The sequence below is a fragment of the Budorcas taxicolor genome, chromosome 18 (genome assembly GCF_023091745.1).
Source record: "Budorcas taxicolor isolate Tak-1 chromosome 18, Takin1.1, whole genome shotgun sequence".
NCBI classification, from domain to species: Eukaryota; Metazoa; Chordata; class Mammalia; order Artiodactyla; family Bovidae; genus Budorcas; species Budorcas taxicolor.
This window is the reverse complement of record NC_068927.1, coordinates 36,901,532-36,918,355: the sequence shown is the minus strand read 5'-3', so window position 1 is coordinate 36,918,355 and position 16,824 is coordinate 36,901,532. Positions and strand designations below refer to the sequence as shown.

At 55.9% G+C, this 16,824-nt stretch overlaps 2 protein-coding genes and 1 non-coding gene across 4 annotated transcripts; all 3 read right to left on the bottom strand.

Moving 5' to 3' along the window:
* Positions 1-139: 139 nt before the first annotated feature.
* TRNAS-AGA (transfer RNA serine (anticodon AGA)) lies at positions 140-221 on the bottom strand. The gene has a single exon. It is a non-coding gene; the product is annotated as a tRNA-Ser (tRNA).
* A 3,691-nt stretch (positions 222-3,912) lies between these two features.
* On the bottom strand, positions 3,913-5,513 carry NRN1L (neuritin 1 like). The gene is made up of 3 exons (XM_052656934.1): positions 5,139-5,513; positions 4,307-4,421; positions 3,913-4,198 (listed from the first exon to the last, which is right to left on the bottom strand). The coding sequence occupies exons 1-3, from the start codon at positions 5,224-5,226 to the stop codon at positions 3,913-3,915; spliced, it is 489 nt and encodes a 162-aa protein (XP_052512894.1). The 5' UTR covers positions 5,227-5,513.
* A 97-nt stretch (positions 5,514-5,610) lies between these two features.
* Positions 5,611-16,682, bottom strand: EDC4 (enhancer of mRNA decapping 4). 2 transcript variants are annotated; one of them, XM_052655357.1, is made up of 29 exons: positions 16,430-16,682; positions 14,009-14,165; positions 13,530-13,641; positions 13,129-13,228; positions 12,670-12,859; positions 12,416-12,563; positions 12,222-12,326; positions 11,779-11,888; positions 11,618-11,701; positions 11,430-11,525; positions 11,231-11,333; positions 10,939-11,119; positions 10,772-10,844; positions 10,562-10,653; positions 10,281-10,480; positions 10,094-10,209; positions 9,856-10,006; positions 9,101-9,534; positions 8,903-9,007; positions 8,667-8,819; positions 8,546-8,582; positions 8,232-8,409; positions 7,970-8,125; positions 7,751-7,866; positions 7,504-7,669; positions 7,231-7,417; positions 6,920-7,139; positions 6,385-6,548; positions 5,611-6,148 (listed from the first exon to the last, which is right to left on the bottom strand). In XM_052655357.1, the coding sequence occupies exons 1-29, from the start codon at positions 16,512-16,514 to the stop codon at positions 5,956-5,958; spliced, it is 4,212 nt and encodes a 1,403-aa protein (XP_052511317.1). In that variant the 5' UTR covers positions 16,515-16,682; the 3' UTR covers positions 5,611-5,955. The 2 variants fall into 2 exon arrangements, with proteins under 2 accessions (XP_052511317.1, XP_052511318.1); XM_052655358.1 differs by having other exon boundaries at positions 10,281-10,468.
* Positions 16,683-16,824: the final 142 nt, after the last annotated feature.

The following is a 16,824-nucleotide window of genomic DNA, read 5'->3' as shown; positions in this document are numbered from 1 at the left end:
ATTTTTACCATTATTGTTGGTGTGCAATGTGGAACTTTTCACCGAGCAACCATAAAGAGCAAGATTGGAAAAGACCAAGGCAATAGCATTCTTCTAAACTGGCTATGCCCCAGCAGGAATCATCATAAGGGAAACATACCGTAGTCGGCAGGATTTGAACCTGCGCGGGGAAACCCCAATGGATTTCTAGTCCATCGCCTTAACCACTCGGCCACGACTACTTTCAAATATTGAAGGGATTGTAATCTCCATACATCTTCCTCATTTCTGTCTGTTTATTTAAATTTTTATTTAACCCTTATTTCATACATGGAATTGTCTTTGACTGTATAAGCTAATCTTATACTTTAAACCTGAACATATATTAACACCATAAAACATCATGGTCTGTTTTATGTACTGGGCTTCATAAAAGATTAAAAAATAAAACTTTTAGGGACTTCCCTGGTGGTCCAGTGGTAAAGACTCTGTATTTTCACTGCAGCGGGCACAGGTTTGATACCTGGTTGGGGAACTAAGATTCCCTGCAAGCTGCTTGGCCAAAAAAATATAAGTAAATAAACTTTAAAAATTATCTCCATATGTCTAGTGTGATGCTTCAAGGAATGAACTTAGGGGCCAAACAGAATTATATCCCAGCTCTGACACTTCCACAGTTGCATGAACTTAAGGAAGATATCTTCCCCTCCCGAAATCCCATGTTGGTTTGTTTGTTTTCCTTTTTAAAAGATTTATTTATTTAGTCTGAACTGGGGTTTTGTTGCTGTGCTTGGGCTTTCTCTAGTTGTAGCAAATGGGGGCTATTCTTTGTTGTGGTGTACAGGCTTCTTACTGCAGAGGTTTCTCTTGTTGCAGAGCAAAGGCTCTTAGGCATGCAGGCTCAGTAGTTGTGGCCCGGTGATATGTGGGATCCTCCTGGACCAACAATTGAACCTGTGTCCTCTGCATTGGCAGGTAGATTCCCAACCCCTGAACTACCAGGGGAAGCTCTAACCTCATGTTTCTTATTTGTATAATGGGGATAAAAATCCTGACCCCCCACAGTTATTGTGAGGTTAGAAAATAATATAGAATTCCAAGGTTGATGGGGTTTAGAAATCCACACCTCTATTTTACAGAAATTCAGCAAATTAATTCAACAGATATTTATTGAGCAAGCTATGGGCAGGTGCTGGGCTCTGGTGAAGAACTCCAGACCCCTGAGATAAAGAAGTACGTTGATGCAAGAGCGACTGGGCTCAGGATATCTAGCCCCCAGATTTTCCCCTGAACCAATAGCTATTCCATGTCTGCAGAGCTGCAAATGTGAGAAGCACCATTACCATGATCCTCTGCCCTGAACAGCTGTGTCTAGGACCCAGTCCAGTTGGCCATCAGCCCACCCTTTCCCTCTAGCTCTGGGATAAAACACACAAAGCTCTTAAGCCCCTGGCCAGATTGCAGATTCTGTCCCCACCCCCAACCCCATGCATACACTCCAGGTCACTCAATTCCAGGGAAGAGAAGGGATTTAGGGAGCAAAAACCAGGGGAAATTAGGTCACAGCAGGAGGATGGTAATCCCCTTGATGGCTGGCCAACACTACAGAGCCCCTGCTCCTGGAAGCAGGCTGCTCCTGGAAGCAGGCTGCTCCTGGCCACCCACCTCGAGTAGCTCTGGGAAGATTTTTGGGGTTTGGAGCCCCAGCACCATCCGTCCCAATAGTATGCTCAGGTTAATAGCCCAAAGAAGACATACCCTCCATACTGAAGTCATTCTTAGGCCAAGCTCTTGCTGACTGTAACATTTCCTATGCAGGTTTTAGCGATTCTGTTTTTCATTCTACACACTCCCACAAGTGCATTCTTTATACCCACCCCTATGTTGGGTGCTGGAGACACAAAGAGGACCCTTGATGAATCCACGGTGGGGGATTCTGACCTAGACCCAGACAGTAACAAGCCAGTGAGCCAGTGCTATCAATACTGAGACAGAAGAAAGCCTGGGAGCTGTGTGGACCTGAAGGAGGCTTCTGATTCAGCCTGGATTCAGGGATAGGGAGGAGGGAATACTGAACAAGAAGTAGGAGTTTGCCAGGAGAAAATAAGGAAGGGTATTCTGAGCACAGAGAATAGATGTATAAAGATCCAGAGGAAGAAAAGTCCCGCGTTTCCTTCCAGAAGATACTGGTGGTCAGCAGGGGTGGTTCTGGGTTTTTTTGACTCGAACTTTCTCCTTTAGGTGAGAAGATGGGTAAGGAATGGTTGGGAGGGCAAAGCGGGGATAAAAGTACAGGTGAAGGAAGTACAGGAGCAAAGACAGGGCAGAGTGAGTTAATTGAGGCATCTTAGCTAACTCCGGGAGATGGTGATGGACAGGGAGGCCTGGCCTGCTGCGATTCATGGGGTCGCAAAGAGTCAGACACGACTGAGAGACTGAACTGAACTGAACTGAACTGAACTAGCTAACTGGAATGAGAGGTGTTTGGGAAGCCTTGCTGAAGTAGGGCTCCTCTGGATGAAGTAGAGTGGAGGTCTCTGGAGGCTCCTGTCACCTTGGAGCCTAAGCAAGGGTCCTACCAGGCCTGATTCTGTCCTAGGGCCAACAACCCCCCAGCACGCGCTTTAGTGCAAACCTGGCCTGACAAGTTCTGGACTCCCACCCGTCCTCCCCTCCCAGCTGATTCCTTGGGCCCCTCTTGTAAAGCCCTCTCCAACTCAGCCCCACTTCTCCTCCACCATTTGTCACTCTGGCATTTTTACTATCTATCACTCTCTATCATGCTCCTTCTCTGAAACCTCCCCTTACCCCAAGGACTGAGCAGGCAGATCATTCCTCTGTGCTACTATAGAGTGGGAGTTACTCAGTAGACTGAATAAACCATCCTACATAGACACACAGCTGACTTACATAGGGCCTTGCAGACAATGAAAAAGAGTTTAATATCGGGATCAGTTTTTCAATGGAGAATAAAGTAGAGGGAGTGAGAGTAGAAGCTGGTGAGCAGGCCATGGCAGTGTTCACTCAAGTCGTGTAGGGGTAAACTTGGTGGAGGGTCCTGGCAGGGATGGTACAGGGTCGCTCCCTCTCCGAGGCCTTCTTCTTCCCTCAGGATCCTGCTCATGCTGATTCTCGCTCTTCTTCTCCACCATGAGGAACAGGGGCTCCTCACACATGGCACATTCATCTGTGCTTCCAGAAAGTCCTCTGGGATTTCTTTGACCTCATGCAGCACACCTCTTCTCAGAGAACAAGCTTGTGCAGAGCAGAGGACAGAAGGACCCTCATTGTGACCCAGTTTCTGCTGCTCCCGGTCACCTCAGAGACTCCAACGTTGACTCCAACAGGGGGTTCCCCGTCTTCTGGAACAGGCTCCCCTCAGATGAACCATGACCCCAGAGAAGGAGAGGAAAGGGTACTTAATCTGAGCTGTGTCTTGAAGGCTAAGGGGGTAGTTCAGCAGAGGGAGCATGAGGTGAGATGGTCAGGAGCCTGGAAGCTAGGAGAGGGGTGGACTGGCTGGGGGGGGGGGTGATGGGGACGCTCCACCACCTCACAAGGCCCCTACAGGCCAGCACGGGAGGGCCAGGAAGGTAGGAGTGCCAGCCTGGGAGAACAGAGAGAGAGAGACATTCCCGGACAGAACTCTTGGAACCTGCTGGCAGTGGAAAGCTCTGCCCTGCCCCTGGGAAATGAGTGTTTGTGAGGAGAAAGACTGAGTCCCCTGTGGTGGCCTTCAGCTCCGCCCATGTCATCTTGGGGATCAGTTTCTGGAGGCCTCAACCCCAGCCAAGCAGGCCTCAGCAGAAAGAAAGGAAGGAACTTAGTACAAATATAAATACCTTTAATGAAAGCCAAGTGTGCTCTGAGGAGGCCGACGGCAGCCACCAGAGCAGGGCTGGAGGCGGGGGCATCACTACCCAACTGGACTGGCTAGGCCAGGGGCCCCAGGAGGCAGGCCAGCGCCAGAGCAGCTGCCAGCAGCCGGGGAGTGGGCGCCGGGGTGGGCATTGGCGCTGTCGCCCGCAGGGTTTCCTGGTTGGTCTCTGGGCCCACCCCGCGCTCCTGAAGGCGCACAGGGGTGCCACAGAGAGTGTGCAAGTTATCTGGGTGTGGGGCCCGGCGAGCTTCTTGCTGTAGTGACTCCCACACGGTGGCTGCCTCCTCTGGGCAGCCCAATAGGACTCGCGAGGCACAGGTGTGGAAGTCATTCCAAGACCTGTTAAGGGTATGGGGTTAGGGGAATTAGGTGGGGCAGGGGGGCTTTGGGATGGAAGGGAAAAGGCTCAGATCCCAAGGGTGATGTTGCCCTCACACCCGCTCATACCTGCAGATGGTCTCCAGTTCGCCTCCGTGGCCCATGCTGTCTCCCAAGCGGACGAGACACTCAGCAAAGCCCTGGTATATGGTGTCGCAGCGGCCTGCGCCCGCTGCAGCTGCTGCTGCCAGGGGAAATACAGGGACTGCGGGTGGGGGTGGAGACTAATTGATAGGATGAGGCAGTGCACCCTCAACCCCCCAACCCCCAGAGGCTTGTTTACCAGGGAGCTTTCTGGGGACGTGACTCAGCGTGAAAGGGGCACCCCAGGGAACGAAGGGGCACACCTGGGGACCACCTGCCACCACCCACTTCTAGGATGACCCAGACAGGATAGGTGGGCATGGGGGAAGAAGTCTCATCCCAGGGGTTGACTTTCTCCGAGTTCTGGGCCCCAGGTCAGGTGAGAACAGTCCAATTGAAGGAGCATGGACATGGGTAAGGGGGACAGGGCCCCTGGCAAAAGCCAGTTTCTCTGCAGCCTAGATACCTCCCTGAACACAGGTGTTTCCCAATGGGTCAGGATAGAAGGGGTTGAGATCCAGGCCCGACCCTAGGAGAGAACCTCAGAGATCCCAGGGTTGGTCTGGGAGTCCTGCAAGAGGTCAAACCTCTGCTTATCAGACTGTGGAATTTGAGGTTCTTCCCTCTGAAAATAGGGTTCAGTTCACACCCCTCACTTTACATCTTTCAGTCACTGATCACATTCTTCCCTCCCTGAAGCCCTTTCACCTCTCCACCCTGGCTCTCGGCACTCAGCGCAGGCTGTGCCTCCGCTCCCACACAACCTACACCCAGCCTGTGGGGAGGGCGTGTGGAGGGTCTGGGTCCGGGCACTCACCGAGGGGCGACAGCAGCAGCAACAGCAACAGCCCCAGCGCACAGGGCGGTTGCCGGTGGTGACAGCAGCAGCAGCAGCAGCGCATCATCCCCAGCTGGGAGCCTACTAACAGGGCTAGCAGCTTGGAGGAAGCCCTTCGGCCCAGCCTCCGGGAGGAAGCACTGTGATTGGATGGGAGGCGGGGCTCAGCCACCCAGAAGCCCCACCCCAGTTCCAATAGGCAAAAGAGGAGGGAGGGACTCGAGAGAGGAGAACCCAGGAGCAGAGTGGGGTGCTGAGCTGACCCGGAGCGGGGGGCCCTTGCCTCGGAGATGGAGAGATCTGGGAGAGTAGCTGGGCAGATGAGGGTGGTGTCCAGGCCCCCTGGGATGGGATGGCCTAGACAGAGCTCCGCATAGGGAGAAGAGAGGGGGCAGGTTAAGAGAGGGCAGTTATCAGTCACACCAAAGACACATAAAAAGCACACACATACTCCATTTTATTCCAAAAACATTTACTTGAATTTCTCAATGTTTTTTCAAAAACAAAAAGACCCAAATTGGAGGTAAAAAGGAAATTGGAAAATTCAACTTAAGTGGTGTCATAATCCCAGGGGTTATGCTCCAGGCATGGCAGAACCCAAGAAGGCACAATACCCACCCTGGGCCCAGCCTACACCCACTGGCTACCACACCCTGCAGACCACAGCCAGTGCTATCCCCATAAAACTCTCCAAAGGTGGGAGCCTGAGCAGGTAACTGGCAGGCATGACCCCACTTTGGCCTAAGCCTGTCGGTTGGCCTTCAGTGCCACCTCACCCTGGACAAAGCAGGCTTAGCTAAGGGAGGCTGGGGGTCATAAGGCCGTGCAGCATGAGGCTGAGACGCCGGGCTGCTTTGCCAAGTGAGTTGTGTGGCTCCGCCTGCAGGAACTGGAAGAGCTTCTGGCGCACCTGAGCCATGACGGAGCCCATGTGGTCCCGAGTGATGGGGTCACTGTGGTCCAGGTGCATTACAGCCTCTTCCAGGTAGCTGGGGATGGAGGAAAAAGACTGACTAAGGTGGCCTCCAGCAGAGGAGAACGCCCCCTGGTGGCTATGAGGCCCAGAGGGGCTGCTGACAATGGAAGTCTCAAAGCCTGAGATAGGTGGGGCGGAGGGGACTGGTGGAGGTCACCAGGGAGGGGAGTCAGGTAGGAGTGGGAGTCTCTGCTTCGAAGTACTCACCCACCTTCACCCCAGCTCTAGTCCCCGACTATTCCCACTCACCTGAGCTTGAGGTCAGTTCGAGTGCCAAGATCAGAGGCCAGTTGCTGGATGAGAGAAAGGAGTACAGGCTGGGAGAGGGGGCAAGGTGGCTGCCCAAAAACCTGGCCTGGGTCCACTGTTTCACACACGTATAGCACCAGGTTCAGGTCGGCAGCTGTCAGGGCCTGAGTAGAGAACAGAGTTTATAGCTGTTGTCAAGATGGAATGCCTGCTTGTCTGGCTATGTGGCCTGGGAGAGGACAACTGCCGAGTAGGGCATCCTGAGGGAGTTGCTCAGGGGCCCAGAGAGAGCACTGAAGGGCTGCTGTTACTCTAGGGGATCAGAAAAGATTTCTGAGAAGGGTAGTGACGAAGCAAGGTGGACTGAGGTAGAAATAAAGGGATCCAGGGCCCAGGCAGAGGGAAAACCAAGGGAAATGGCCTGGAGGCAAAGAGAACCAAAAAAAGTCTGCTGCCAGACCACCCGAAGTCTGATGGAGAACGTGAGTCTTGTCAGGAGACACTGGCCTCTACCTGGGCCCAGTGCCTGGCTTACCTGCTGGAAGGCCTGATTGAGGTGGCCCTGCTGTAGCAGCTGCAGGATATGGGCTTGCTGGGCTTGGCAGTCGAGGTGGGCAGCGGGGACAGGTGTGCCAGCAGCTGAGCGCATGGCCTGCATGATGCTAGAGGTGACGGCGGCCTGCTGCTCCTTGAGAGCCACACTCACTTCGCCCTTCACGATGCGCTGTACCTGTGCTAGAATCGCCTCCTGCAGGCTGCGAGGCAAGTGAGGGAGACGAGGTCAATATGCGGTTGGGTCTGGCCCTTTCCACACCCACCACCTAGCTCCGTGCCCAGGCCACCCACCTGCCTACGGCCACGTGCAGCTGGTGCTGCACCTCAGCCCGAACGCTGCCAGACACAGTGGCCGCCATCTGCTCCGTGGCCCCCTGCAGGGTGCTGACCAGGCCCCGCAGCTGGGCCAGCACGGGCTCCCGTGCCTCCTGCTCTCGTGCCTTGCGGCTCTTCATGTGGTTCTCCAACTGCTGCAAGTCTGAAAAGTGACCAAGGGGGCCATGAGAGGGACAATGGGGAGAAGAGGATGGCTTCTCCCTCCCTGAGGCAGAAGACCCCACTCACACTCCTGTGTGCCCAGTCGGAAGCTGTCATTGATCTGCTGGAACATGGCCTGGCAGCTCTTCTCGAAGGCGGGCAGGACCACGCTCTGGAAGGCTTCCCGGTAGGCAGCCTGCATTGGCCCCTGTAATGTGTCTGCGGCTGCTCGGGCAATGGCATCTGTCAAGTTCTAGGAGTGGAGGAAAGGCTGAGTTGAAAGTCTTGAGCTCATGCCCACCACCCACTTCCCTTATCTTGGGCCCTACAGCACCTTGGACTTGAGCAGCTTAGAGATATTCTCTTTCATGCTACTCTCCACAGCTGTGAGTTTGGTGGCCACCGAGTTGCTGAGCTGGCCAGCCACAGGCTCCAGACTCCGGGAGACACCTGGGACAGGGGAAAGAGAGAGGAGCCGAGCCATGAGACGAGGTTTGACAGGGAGAGGGCCCTTCGAATCTGGCCCGCCCAGAAGTCTCCATGTGAAACTCACATGGAGGAACCGTCTTCTTGATCTCGTCTCGTATGCTGCGCTCCAGCCGCCCTGCCACCGCTGAAGACAGCGCCTGGGATAGCTGCTGCGTCAGCTGCTCCTGCAGCTGCCCACCTCGCTGCTGCCCCTCGGCCAGGGCCCGCTCCAGTCGCCGCTCTGTGCTGTCGCTAAGGAACAGACCCGGAGGAGGTCCCACATCCCGTCCTGGGCTGAGAACATGGCTGCCTCCCTGTCCCGGCTGCGCCCTTGCCCCCAAGGATACGCTCCTGCTCGTGCCTCGACTCCAGGGCTCGCTCCACGTGGCCAGTGACAGTGCTCTGCATGCCTTCAAGCTGGGCGCACAGGCGCTGCAGCAGCTCTTCTTGGCTGTGCCGCAGCTGTGCCAGCTCTCTCTGCTGCTGCCAGATCAGTGCCGGCCAGTCCTCAGGGGTTTCTGCCACCTGCCAGTAACACCAAAAGTCACCTGATGCCTGCCCTGCTCATCCCCACATCAGACCAGGGGAAGGTCTGGGTACCTCCCCCACACCCACAGGCGGAAGTCCCAGAAGCAGAAAGGGACTCTTTCTGCTCACTCACCTGGTGCTCTGTGAGCCGGGATCCCAAGGATGAATCCCTGCCATAGGTGAGAAGCACCTCAGGCCACGTCACGCAGGCAGCCTGAAGACCACCCACTCCCTGGCCCCAGGACCCCTCCTACCCGTCATCCTTTTTGCCCTTTCTCTTGAGCTTGGGTGAGGCCCGAGGGGATCCCTTGGTCTTCCAGTCCTTGGCTGGAAGACGTGGAGTGGGCACTTTGGTGCCAAAGTTCCCTGCAGCAGAGGCGAGGCTGGCCACCTCATCATCATGGTCACTGGGGGAAGAGGAAGGAGAGAGATAGGCACTTGCCCACTGGCTGGCCCTCCCAGGAGAGGAATGGTGCAGGGTGATGCCTACCTTTGCTCGGCGCTGGCGTCCTGGCTGTCGTGTTGCTGCAGCAAGTGATAAGGTGGTCGGTGGAAAGCCAGGCTCTTGTGCTTTTCCTGGAGGCCATTCCGGGGGCTGAGGAGGGCCAAGCCAAGTCAGTGGTGGATGACTCTACCTGAAGCCCCTACCACTGGGCACACTCCCCCGCCTACCCTCCAAGCTCCTCACCTCTCTGCCAGGCTGCTGCAGGTCTCGCGAGTGATGTCTGGAGCTGTAGGCCAGACCTGACTGTCAGGGGCTGTGGCCTCCTGGGTCAAGGCTGCCTCCAGGAGGGAAGGGGTACTATGCCGATCCCCATCCCCAGGGCCCCCATCCAGGCTAAGCTGGGGGCCGAGCTCGGGCCCTGGCCGGGGCCGTGGAGACAACAGGTGGAGCGCCGAGGCCGCTGAGGCCATGCTGTCTGGCTCCAGGCCCTCAGGAGCAGAGGCGCCAAAGCCACGGGACAGCGCCTCAGATGCGATCTCAGGGATGTCCTGGGACAAGGCAGTGGAGGCTGAGGAGATAACATCAGGGGAGCGGGTGCGGCTGGGGGAAGCCTGAGGCAGCCCCAGGGGTTCCACTTCTTGCAGCTCCAGGGCGAGTGCAGAGGCAGCAGTAGGCACCTGAGGGACCAAGATAAGACTTAAATGGTGGGAAGTAGGGCTAAAACAAGTATGGAGATGATTCACTGGAGTGTGCAGTGATGAGAGATGGGGCACGGGGGATGGGGACGCAAGTCATAAATGGTCACAGTCAGGAGAGGAGGGGGAAAGAGAGGCTAGGGGCTGCTCTCCAGGGACACCGGGGGCTAAGATACCCTCAGGGGAAAGATGGGCCATCTGAGGCAGAGTAGGACCAGCACATAGGAAACTGGGAGATCGCCACCAACCTCCCCACCCTCATATGCCTGCCACCCTGCACTTCACACACCCACACACACACACCTGACCAGGTCCTTTGGGAGTCAGTTTGTCGGCCGGACCTGGGAGCAGGCCGGGCAGGAGCGCACGTGGGCTTGCCTGCAGGCTGCTGCTGCTCATGGTCAGCCCACCATCCAGCTGTAGCTTGGGGCTCAAGGTCAGCTCCTCAGGTGGCCTGGTGGCAGGAGGATGAGGTGTAAGTAGACAGAGCCTGGCGCCACCTGGCACCAGCCCCTGCTCCTCCCTCTGCCCCTCACTTCACCTAGGCAAGGCGGGGTCCACGGCCGAAGTACTGCTCATAGCAGACACGGCTGTGAGAGAGGAGCTGCTGCTGCTGCTACTGCTGCTGCTGCTGCTGCTACTGGGAGATGCAGCGATCTGGGGAAACATGGAGAATGAGGGCTGTGGCCGTGGAGGGCATCCCTGAGGCCCACTCCTCCCAGGCACACCTGCTGCAGGGAGGTGCTAGGCGTCATGAAGGCGTCAGGTGTCATCAGCTTGGGCTTGGTCTCACTGCTCAGACTGAGGAAGTCAGCCGGTGCAGGCAACTCCACGATACGTCGGAGGTCAGGCTGGGAGCCATGAGCAGCCGATCCCAGGCCCTCTGAGCCCAGCTCCGGCCGAGACTCTCCAAATGCTGTGGGGAAGGCTGCCACTTGAGTCAGATCTCACACTCTGGTCAAAACCCGCTTCGCCTAACTTCCCCTAACTTCCCTCACCCCTAACTCACCAAAGTCTTCATGGGCAGGGTGCGAGGGGAGCGGGGCCACAACGTCAGGGTTCAGCTGTGGCTGAAAGCGGATCTGGACATCCTGTAATGCCCTGCAGGATGAGCAGAGGAAGAAAATGACAGTCAGAGGGAGAAAATGACAGTCAGAAGCAGCACGGTAGGGAGGGGCACTGACCTCAAACAGGCAGCCCCCCTCCCCAACACACTTACTTAGTGTGCACACAAAAGAGCTTGATGAGCACGCCGGCTGAAGACTCCATCGCACCAGCTCCGTGGGTCCCGTCTATAAGGACAATGTGGATGACTAAGCCCCTGACACTCTGTACCTTAGCACGTCCCTGCCTCCCAACACAGACCCCCGACCCTGAGCAGCTCACCGGCCCCGAGGCTGTCATTCTCCTCCTCGGCAGGCAACACCTCTGTGTGCCGCAGCCGGCAGCGACTCACAACCTGGATACCGAAGCTCAGTACAGGGTGGGTGAGAAGGAACTCAGAGATCGAGCTGAAGCAGGCCCGGCCCTCCTCCTGGTTCTGCAGCAGTTCCATCACGTAGAGGACCTGCACAGGCGGCAAGGTCACAGCTGAGTTCAGGGGCTAGGAAGACCCCAGATGAGCCACACACGCCTTCGTCCCCCCAGTGCTACCCACTCTGCTCCCACTGCAGCCTACCTTCCGCTGTACATCACTGAGGATCAGGTATTCTGCTGAGAGGTCCAGGCAAACCTTGAGGCTGGGGGGCACACTCACTGGGCTGAAGATATCTGGGGAGAAGCTGGACGGGGGGATGAGGCAGGATAAATGAGACTTAGGATGGAAAGGACCCATATCACCAAGTCTGCCTCTGCCCAGCCCAACAGCCCCTGCTTACCGAATGGTCTGCAGGCAGGTCCAGGACACCGTGCACCACATCTTCAGCTCCCGATTCTGGTCAGCGCCAGTAATGAGGAATCTCCAGAAGGGGACCCTGCAAAGCAGCAAGGCACTGAGTGGCTGGCGGGGCCCTTTATGGTAACCCAAGATCCAGCCCACCACCCTCCGGCCTGCCCACTCACTCACTCAGGATCCTGTTTCTTGTGGTTGTCACAGAACAGGAGGCAGGAGAGGGGCCGCCCATCATGAGGCTTCCACTCATGTAAACACCTGCGGTAAATGAGGGGCCCGAGTGGGTGATCTGATCCCCTATCTAGGGGAGCCCAGTCCCTCAGGCTCTGCCTTACCGTGGCTCATCCTGTCCCTCAATGTAGATCTGCCAGAACTTGACGAAGCCATCATGACTTGCGGTAGCCAGGACAGTCCCATCAGGTGAGAGGGCCCCTTCACTCAAGCACTGAGAACAACCCAAAAAGCCTTGCTTTGCCACTAACTAGAGGTGGGAGCAAGTCCTTCTCAGGTGAGGATGGAAGTGAGCTAGGCTGACCCACAGTGGATCTGCATGTGTGTATGAAAGACTGACCGAATGGAGCCCTGTGGAGAAGCCCAGATCCAGGGGGGTACAGCCAGGTCAGATGTGAGCACCACAGGAGACAGGTCACTCTGTGCTCAGAGGTCCCATGGGCAGAGTGCTGAAAAGCTGTCTGGGCAGCTGTGGGTCCAGGGAATAGATGAGGGACACAGTGGGGTGGGGCGAGAGGGCAGGAAAGGCAGTTGGTTGCAGGCTTACTGTGCTGTGGCCTTTTACCACGATGAAGCCCTGCTTGATCTGGCTGACATCCACGGGCCAGGTGCTGTGGTTGGTGCGGAGCATATCCAGGTCCCACACCTCAGCCTGGCAGGTACCGGGAGGTGAGCACTCAGCCCATGACTACCCCACTGCTACTCAGCCCCTTCCTTTCCCCCCAGGCCCAGCCCCCTCACCCGGTCCTCATGCAACAGGGCCACCGTTGGGCTGCCCTCCTCACAGCAGTCTTCACTCTCTTCGGGGATGAAGGGGCACCAGATGATCCTGCGGAAGTGGTTCAGTGGAGTGCCCTCTGGCTGGCGGATGTGGACCAAGATCTCCTCTCTGAGCAGGGTGTTAAGGGCTAGTCGGAGGGATGATGCGGTGGGCCTGGCAGACCCAGCTCCACCCACTTTTCTCCAGTCCCCCGTCCCACCCTGGGAAAGGATACTGAATTTTGCCATTAATCAGGGCCAAGCGCCATACAAACAGGTTGCCTGCCTCATCCAGGCAGGCCAGCTGTGGGGAATTGAGATGTGCAAAGGCCAGATCAGCCACGCTGCCTGTGAAGCCTTTGAGCAGGGTCCGCTCTGAAGTGCTGACACTGATCACTCGCACCATTGCTGAGCCGTTGTTGGCAGCTGGAGTCAGGAGAGTGGTAGACCGTGAATAAACTCAGGACCAGGTGGCAACAGAGAAGCCCTGCCCTTGCCTGCCTCTCTGCCATTACCAGTCTGAGGCTCAGTTTTCTCACTGGGCTCCAGAGGGCTGGGCAGAGCTGGGGGCATCGCAGATGAGCCTGCCATCAAACCTCTACAGTCTGAGGGGGCTGAGTGACCCGACAACCGCAGAGGTTTCCCTCTGGGGTGTCAAGCAGAACACCTTCCTCCTCTGTACTGCTCCTACTCACCCCGAATAGCATAGGCCAAGAAAGAGTTGGACACAGCAATCAAGTTGCCATAGTAGTATTTCTGCTCCCAGTCATACTTGGCGACAGGCTGAATTTTCACCTGAGAACCAAGAGTGAAGAAGGTCACAGAAGTCAAGGGCCGCGGCGGCTTTCCTGGAGCTGAAGTAGCCCCCAGCATGCCCGGGGACAGGAAAGGCCGTATGTGCAAGCCCAGCCACCCAGTCACAACTCTTGGGGTCAGATTCCCACAAAAACTTGGCAGCCAACACTGGCTTCCTGAGACTGGGGTACACTATCTGTCTGTTAGGATAATCCCCATAGGAACTGGCCGCATGGAATAGGGGAGGGACAGCCTAACTGTGCCCCAGCCATAATACATGCCACAACATTTTGGTGCCCACCTTGTTGCTCCCCCGTGCCTTGCTCGAGATGCTAGAATCACTGCTGGCCACAATCTCCACCTCCTTGGCCAAAATTCCAATGCCAGTGGAACTGTCGTCTCCTAAGAGGCAGCTAGAGGGGGGGTGCACAAGCATAACTCTTGTTCACCAGAAGTCTCAATGGGCAGGGTTGAGGGGAGAGGATGCAGCCACTCTGGTGAAAGCGTCAAGCGCCAGATGCCCTGCTCTGCCTGAGTCACTGGTCCCCAAATCCATAGCTTCTCTTGCTCACCTCCCTCCTTCCATGCTAAACCAGGAGCCCAAATTTCAGACTGAGGCTAAGCCCTTGTCCGTGGCCCTCATCCAAGTGAAGCATTCTACCCCAGGGCGTCTTGCGGGGAAGCAGCAGATTGCCAGACCCTCTTCCCCTACCTTATGCCTTTAGTTAGCAAATACCTCAAAGACCCCATCATCACCACTACCATCTCCCAGACACTCACATGACCTGCTTTTCCTGCAGGTTAATAGGTGGCATGGCTCGGAGACCAGGCTTGTTTGTTGAAGCACTGTCACCTGAGCAGAGGGGGTCTGGGACCAGGAGCCCATTGAGATCTCCATTGTAGGCATTAGATGGTCGCTGGTTCTCTGCACTGGGGCCTAGGGGCAGAAAGGGCCACTCTGACGAGTTTGTTCCACCTGCCCACTGGCCTCTCCTTCTGCAGGGTTCCATTTAAGAATCATAAGGTGCTCTAGGAACACTCAACAAGGCACGTCAGTGGGGAGGAGGGCCCTTTGTTCAATTCATTCTATAAGCACTGATGGTGAACCCAATGTATGCTAGGACCAAGGATGAGCATGAGGCTCTTCTACCTGGGGAAGGGGTGTAAGTCATCAAGAACCCTCTGTGGCCAGTTAATATTCAGGCCTGGGTCAGTAGAGAAGGACTCTGTGTACTTGAAGAAGGGCAGAAGAATAGTCAGGACCACAGTAGTACTGTGGCTGGAACACAAACATGGGAAGGACGGAGGGAAAACAAGGCAGCAGAGGTCTCAGGAATGAGGCTGGGGTGCTTTGATTTTCCCTGTGGTAATGAGAGCCACGAAAGAGTTTTGAATGGGAAGGTAACATGATCTGCTATGGCCAGAGGACTGACTGTTCTAAAGTGACATGTAGGATAGTTGAGAATCCAGGTGAGAGATATCAGGACCTGGACCAAAGTAGTGGAGGCGCTGGGGAAGAGAGGATGGGCTCCTAAGGCATGGAAAGATATGATTAAATGTGGAAGAAAGAAAGGAAGGAGACTGCCTCACACAGACATGGGTTCAGAAGAAACCACTATGGACATGAAGGAGCTGGCCAAAGAGGAGAGAAATTAGGGGGTAGGGTGTATGAGTAGGACAGATAGCATTTCAGTTGTTTACCATCGGCTTTACCATTAGCTGTATTTCAAGCAATCTCATAGGCTCAAACACTACTCCAAAACTCCCAGGTGGCAAGGAGACTAGGGCTTCATATTCAGGAATCTGGCAAGTTTTTAGTCACAAAACAGCCTGGGATTTCACATTGTCCTCCAGTAAGAGGAGACAAGCAAGTATCAATCTAAGAGGAAAAACTACAGGCCACCTCACTTGCATCAGAGTGAGTGATGCTCAGAGGTAAGGTGACCACTCTCCCTTCCAGGGAGGCTACTATGAGGACAAACAAGCCACATGTTACCCGTGCCAGGCTCCATCAAACCTTTGTGGCAGTTAAGAAGCATGAGAGGGCCACGCCAAGCCTGAGAGTCACAGGAGCACACACTCCAGGCCTGGGGAAAGGGGTTTGATAGTTTCAGGCAGCAGGTGGATTTTCTCAGAGATTAGAGGTTAGCTGAACCCAGCAGTGAGGACCCCCGCCTGTGTCCAAAAGGAGCCAGTTTGGGCTTTTCAGCAGGTTTAACAGGGTCTGAGGAAACACAGTCCTCAGCTCTGGCTGCTGCACATCCACACCACCATCACCAGCCAGTCAACTTCCCACAGGTCTCTGAATCTGCCATGAAAACTTTGGTACATTAACACGTGCTATTTCCTCTCTGTAGAAGGTCTTTCCTGACACCCCAGTCCCTCTCTGTATTACAAGACCTGGCCTAAATACTGCTCTTCTCTCAGCTCTTCTCAGGCATTGACCAGCCCCTACCCCACCTACCCCATCCTCCTCATAGAACCGAAACACTTCTCTCTCTCATTGAGAAGAACATTATATTACACCTCATTAACTCTGTGGCCTAGCAGCTCATTGAGGGCAGGAGGAGCTCTGGAAGTACCATTGCAAACCCAGGTAAATTTGAAATAAATGGAAATTAACTACCGCTTGCAAATGTTTGCAGCCTGATCCAATCAGCAGTGTGCAATCTGTGATTTGCCTTAATCCCAGAGAGCACACAGGAACTGGTTGGTCATCTTCCTCCAGAAAATCAGTCTTAAAATCGCAGGCCTAGAGTGTGCATTCCAGAAGGAAAGGCAAGTTGCTTTGCTGCTCAGCACAGCGCCTAGTTCTAGACCCAGAACTCGGTGTACAGAGCCCAGATTAGGCCTCTGAACTATGGTAAAAGGGTAGGGAACCCGGGCCAGTCCCAGGAACACTAGAGACGTTGCTGCCAGGACATCTGGTGGGCTTTGCGGATTCAGAGAAGAGCCCTCACCTTCAGCCGAGATGCTGAAGGACAGGGCAGAGCGGCACCGCTCGGGGATGGGGAAGGATCGCATCCTGGGCTCTGCGCACTTGGGTAAGCACGCCCCTTCGACCCTCCAACCCTCGTCTGCCCTCACCAGATGGAAGGATGCGGAGCTGGTCCTGAGGGACACCAGGGCCATGAAGGCAGCCAAGGCCCGCGCTGCCCTTCTGCCCGCTCACCGGGGCCCACCCCCACGGTCCCGGCTCACCTCCTGCCGGCCGGTCCAGCTTGAGGATGTCCCGCAGGTGCTGCGTGGCGTCCTCGATGTCGATGCTCGCGCAAGAGGAGGCCATGGGCCCAGTCGCCGGCGCCTGAGTCCGCGCCGCGTTGGTTTCACTGCCGCCGCGCTCCGTCCAGCCGGGCACAACCCCGCTAGGGCCAAACAGTGGGACGCCGGTCACGATACTCGATCCACCCGAAGCTCACAAACCACCACCCGCGCTGCGTCCCTGAGCCCCGCCAACCCCACTAACCGCCTCCACTTCCGGCCCGCCCGAGCTTCGCCTCCCGGAACCTGAGCCGGGCGGAGAAGAAAGGTTCCGGGCTGGTGAGGACGCCTCGCCCCTCCAGAAGCCCGCCCCTGCGCTAGTAGGGTAGGGGGAG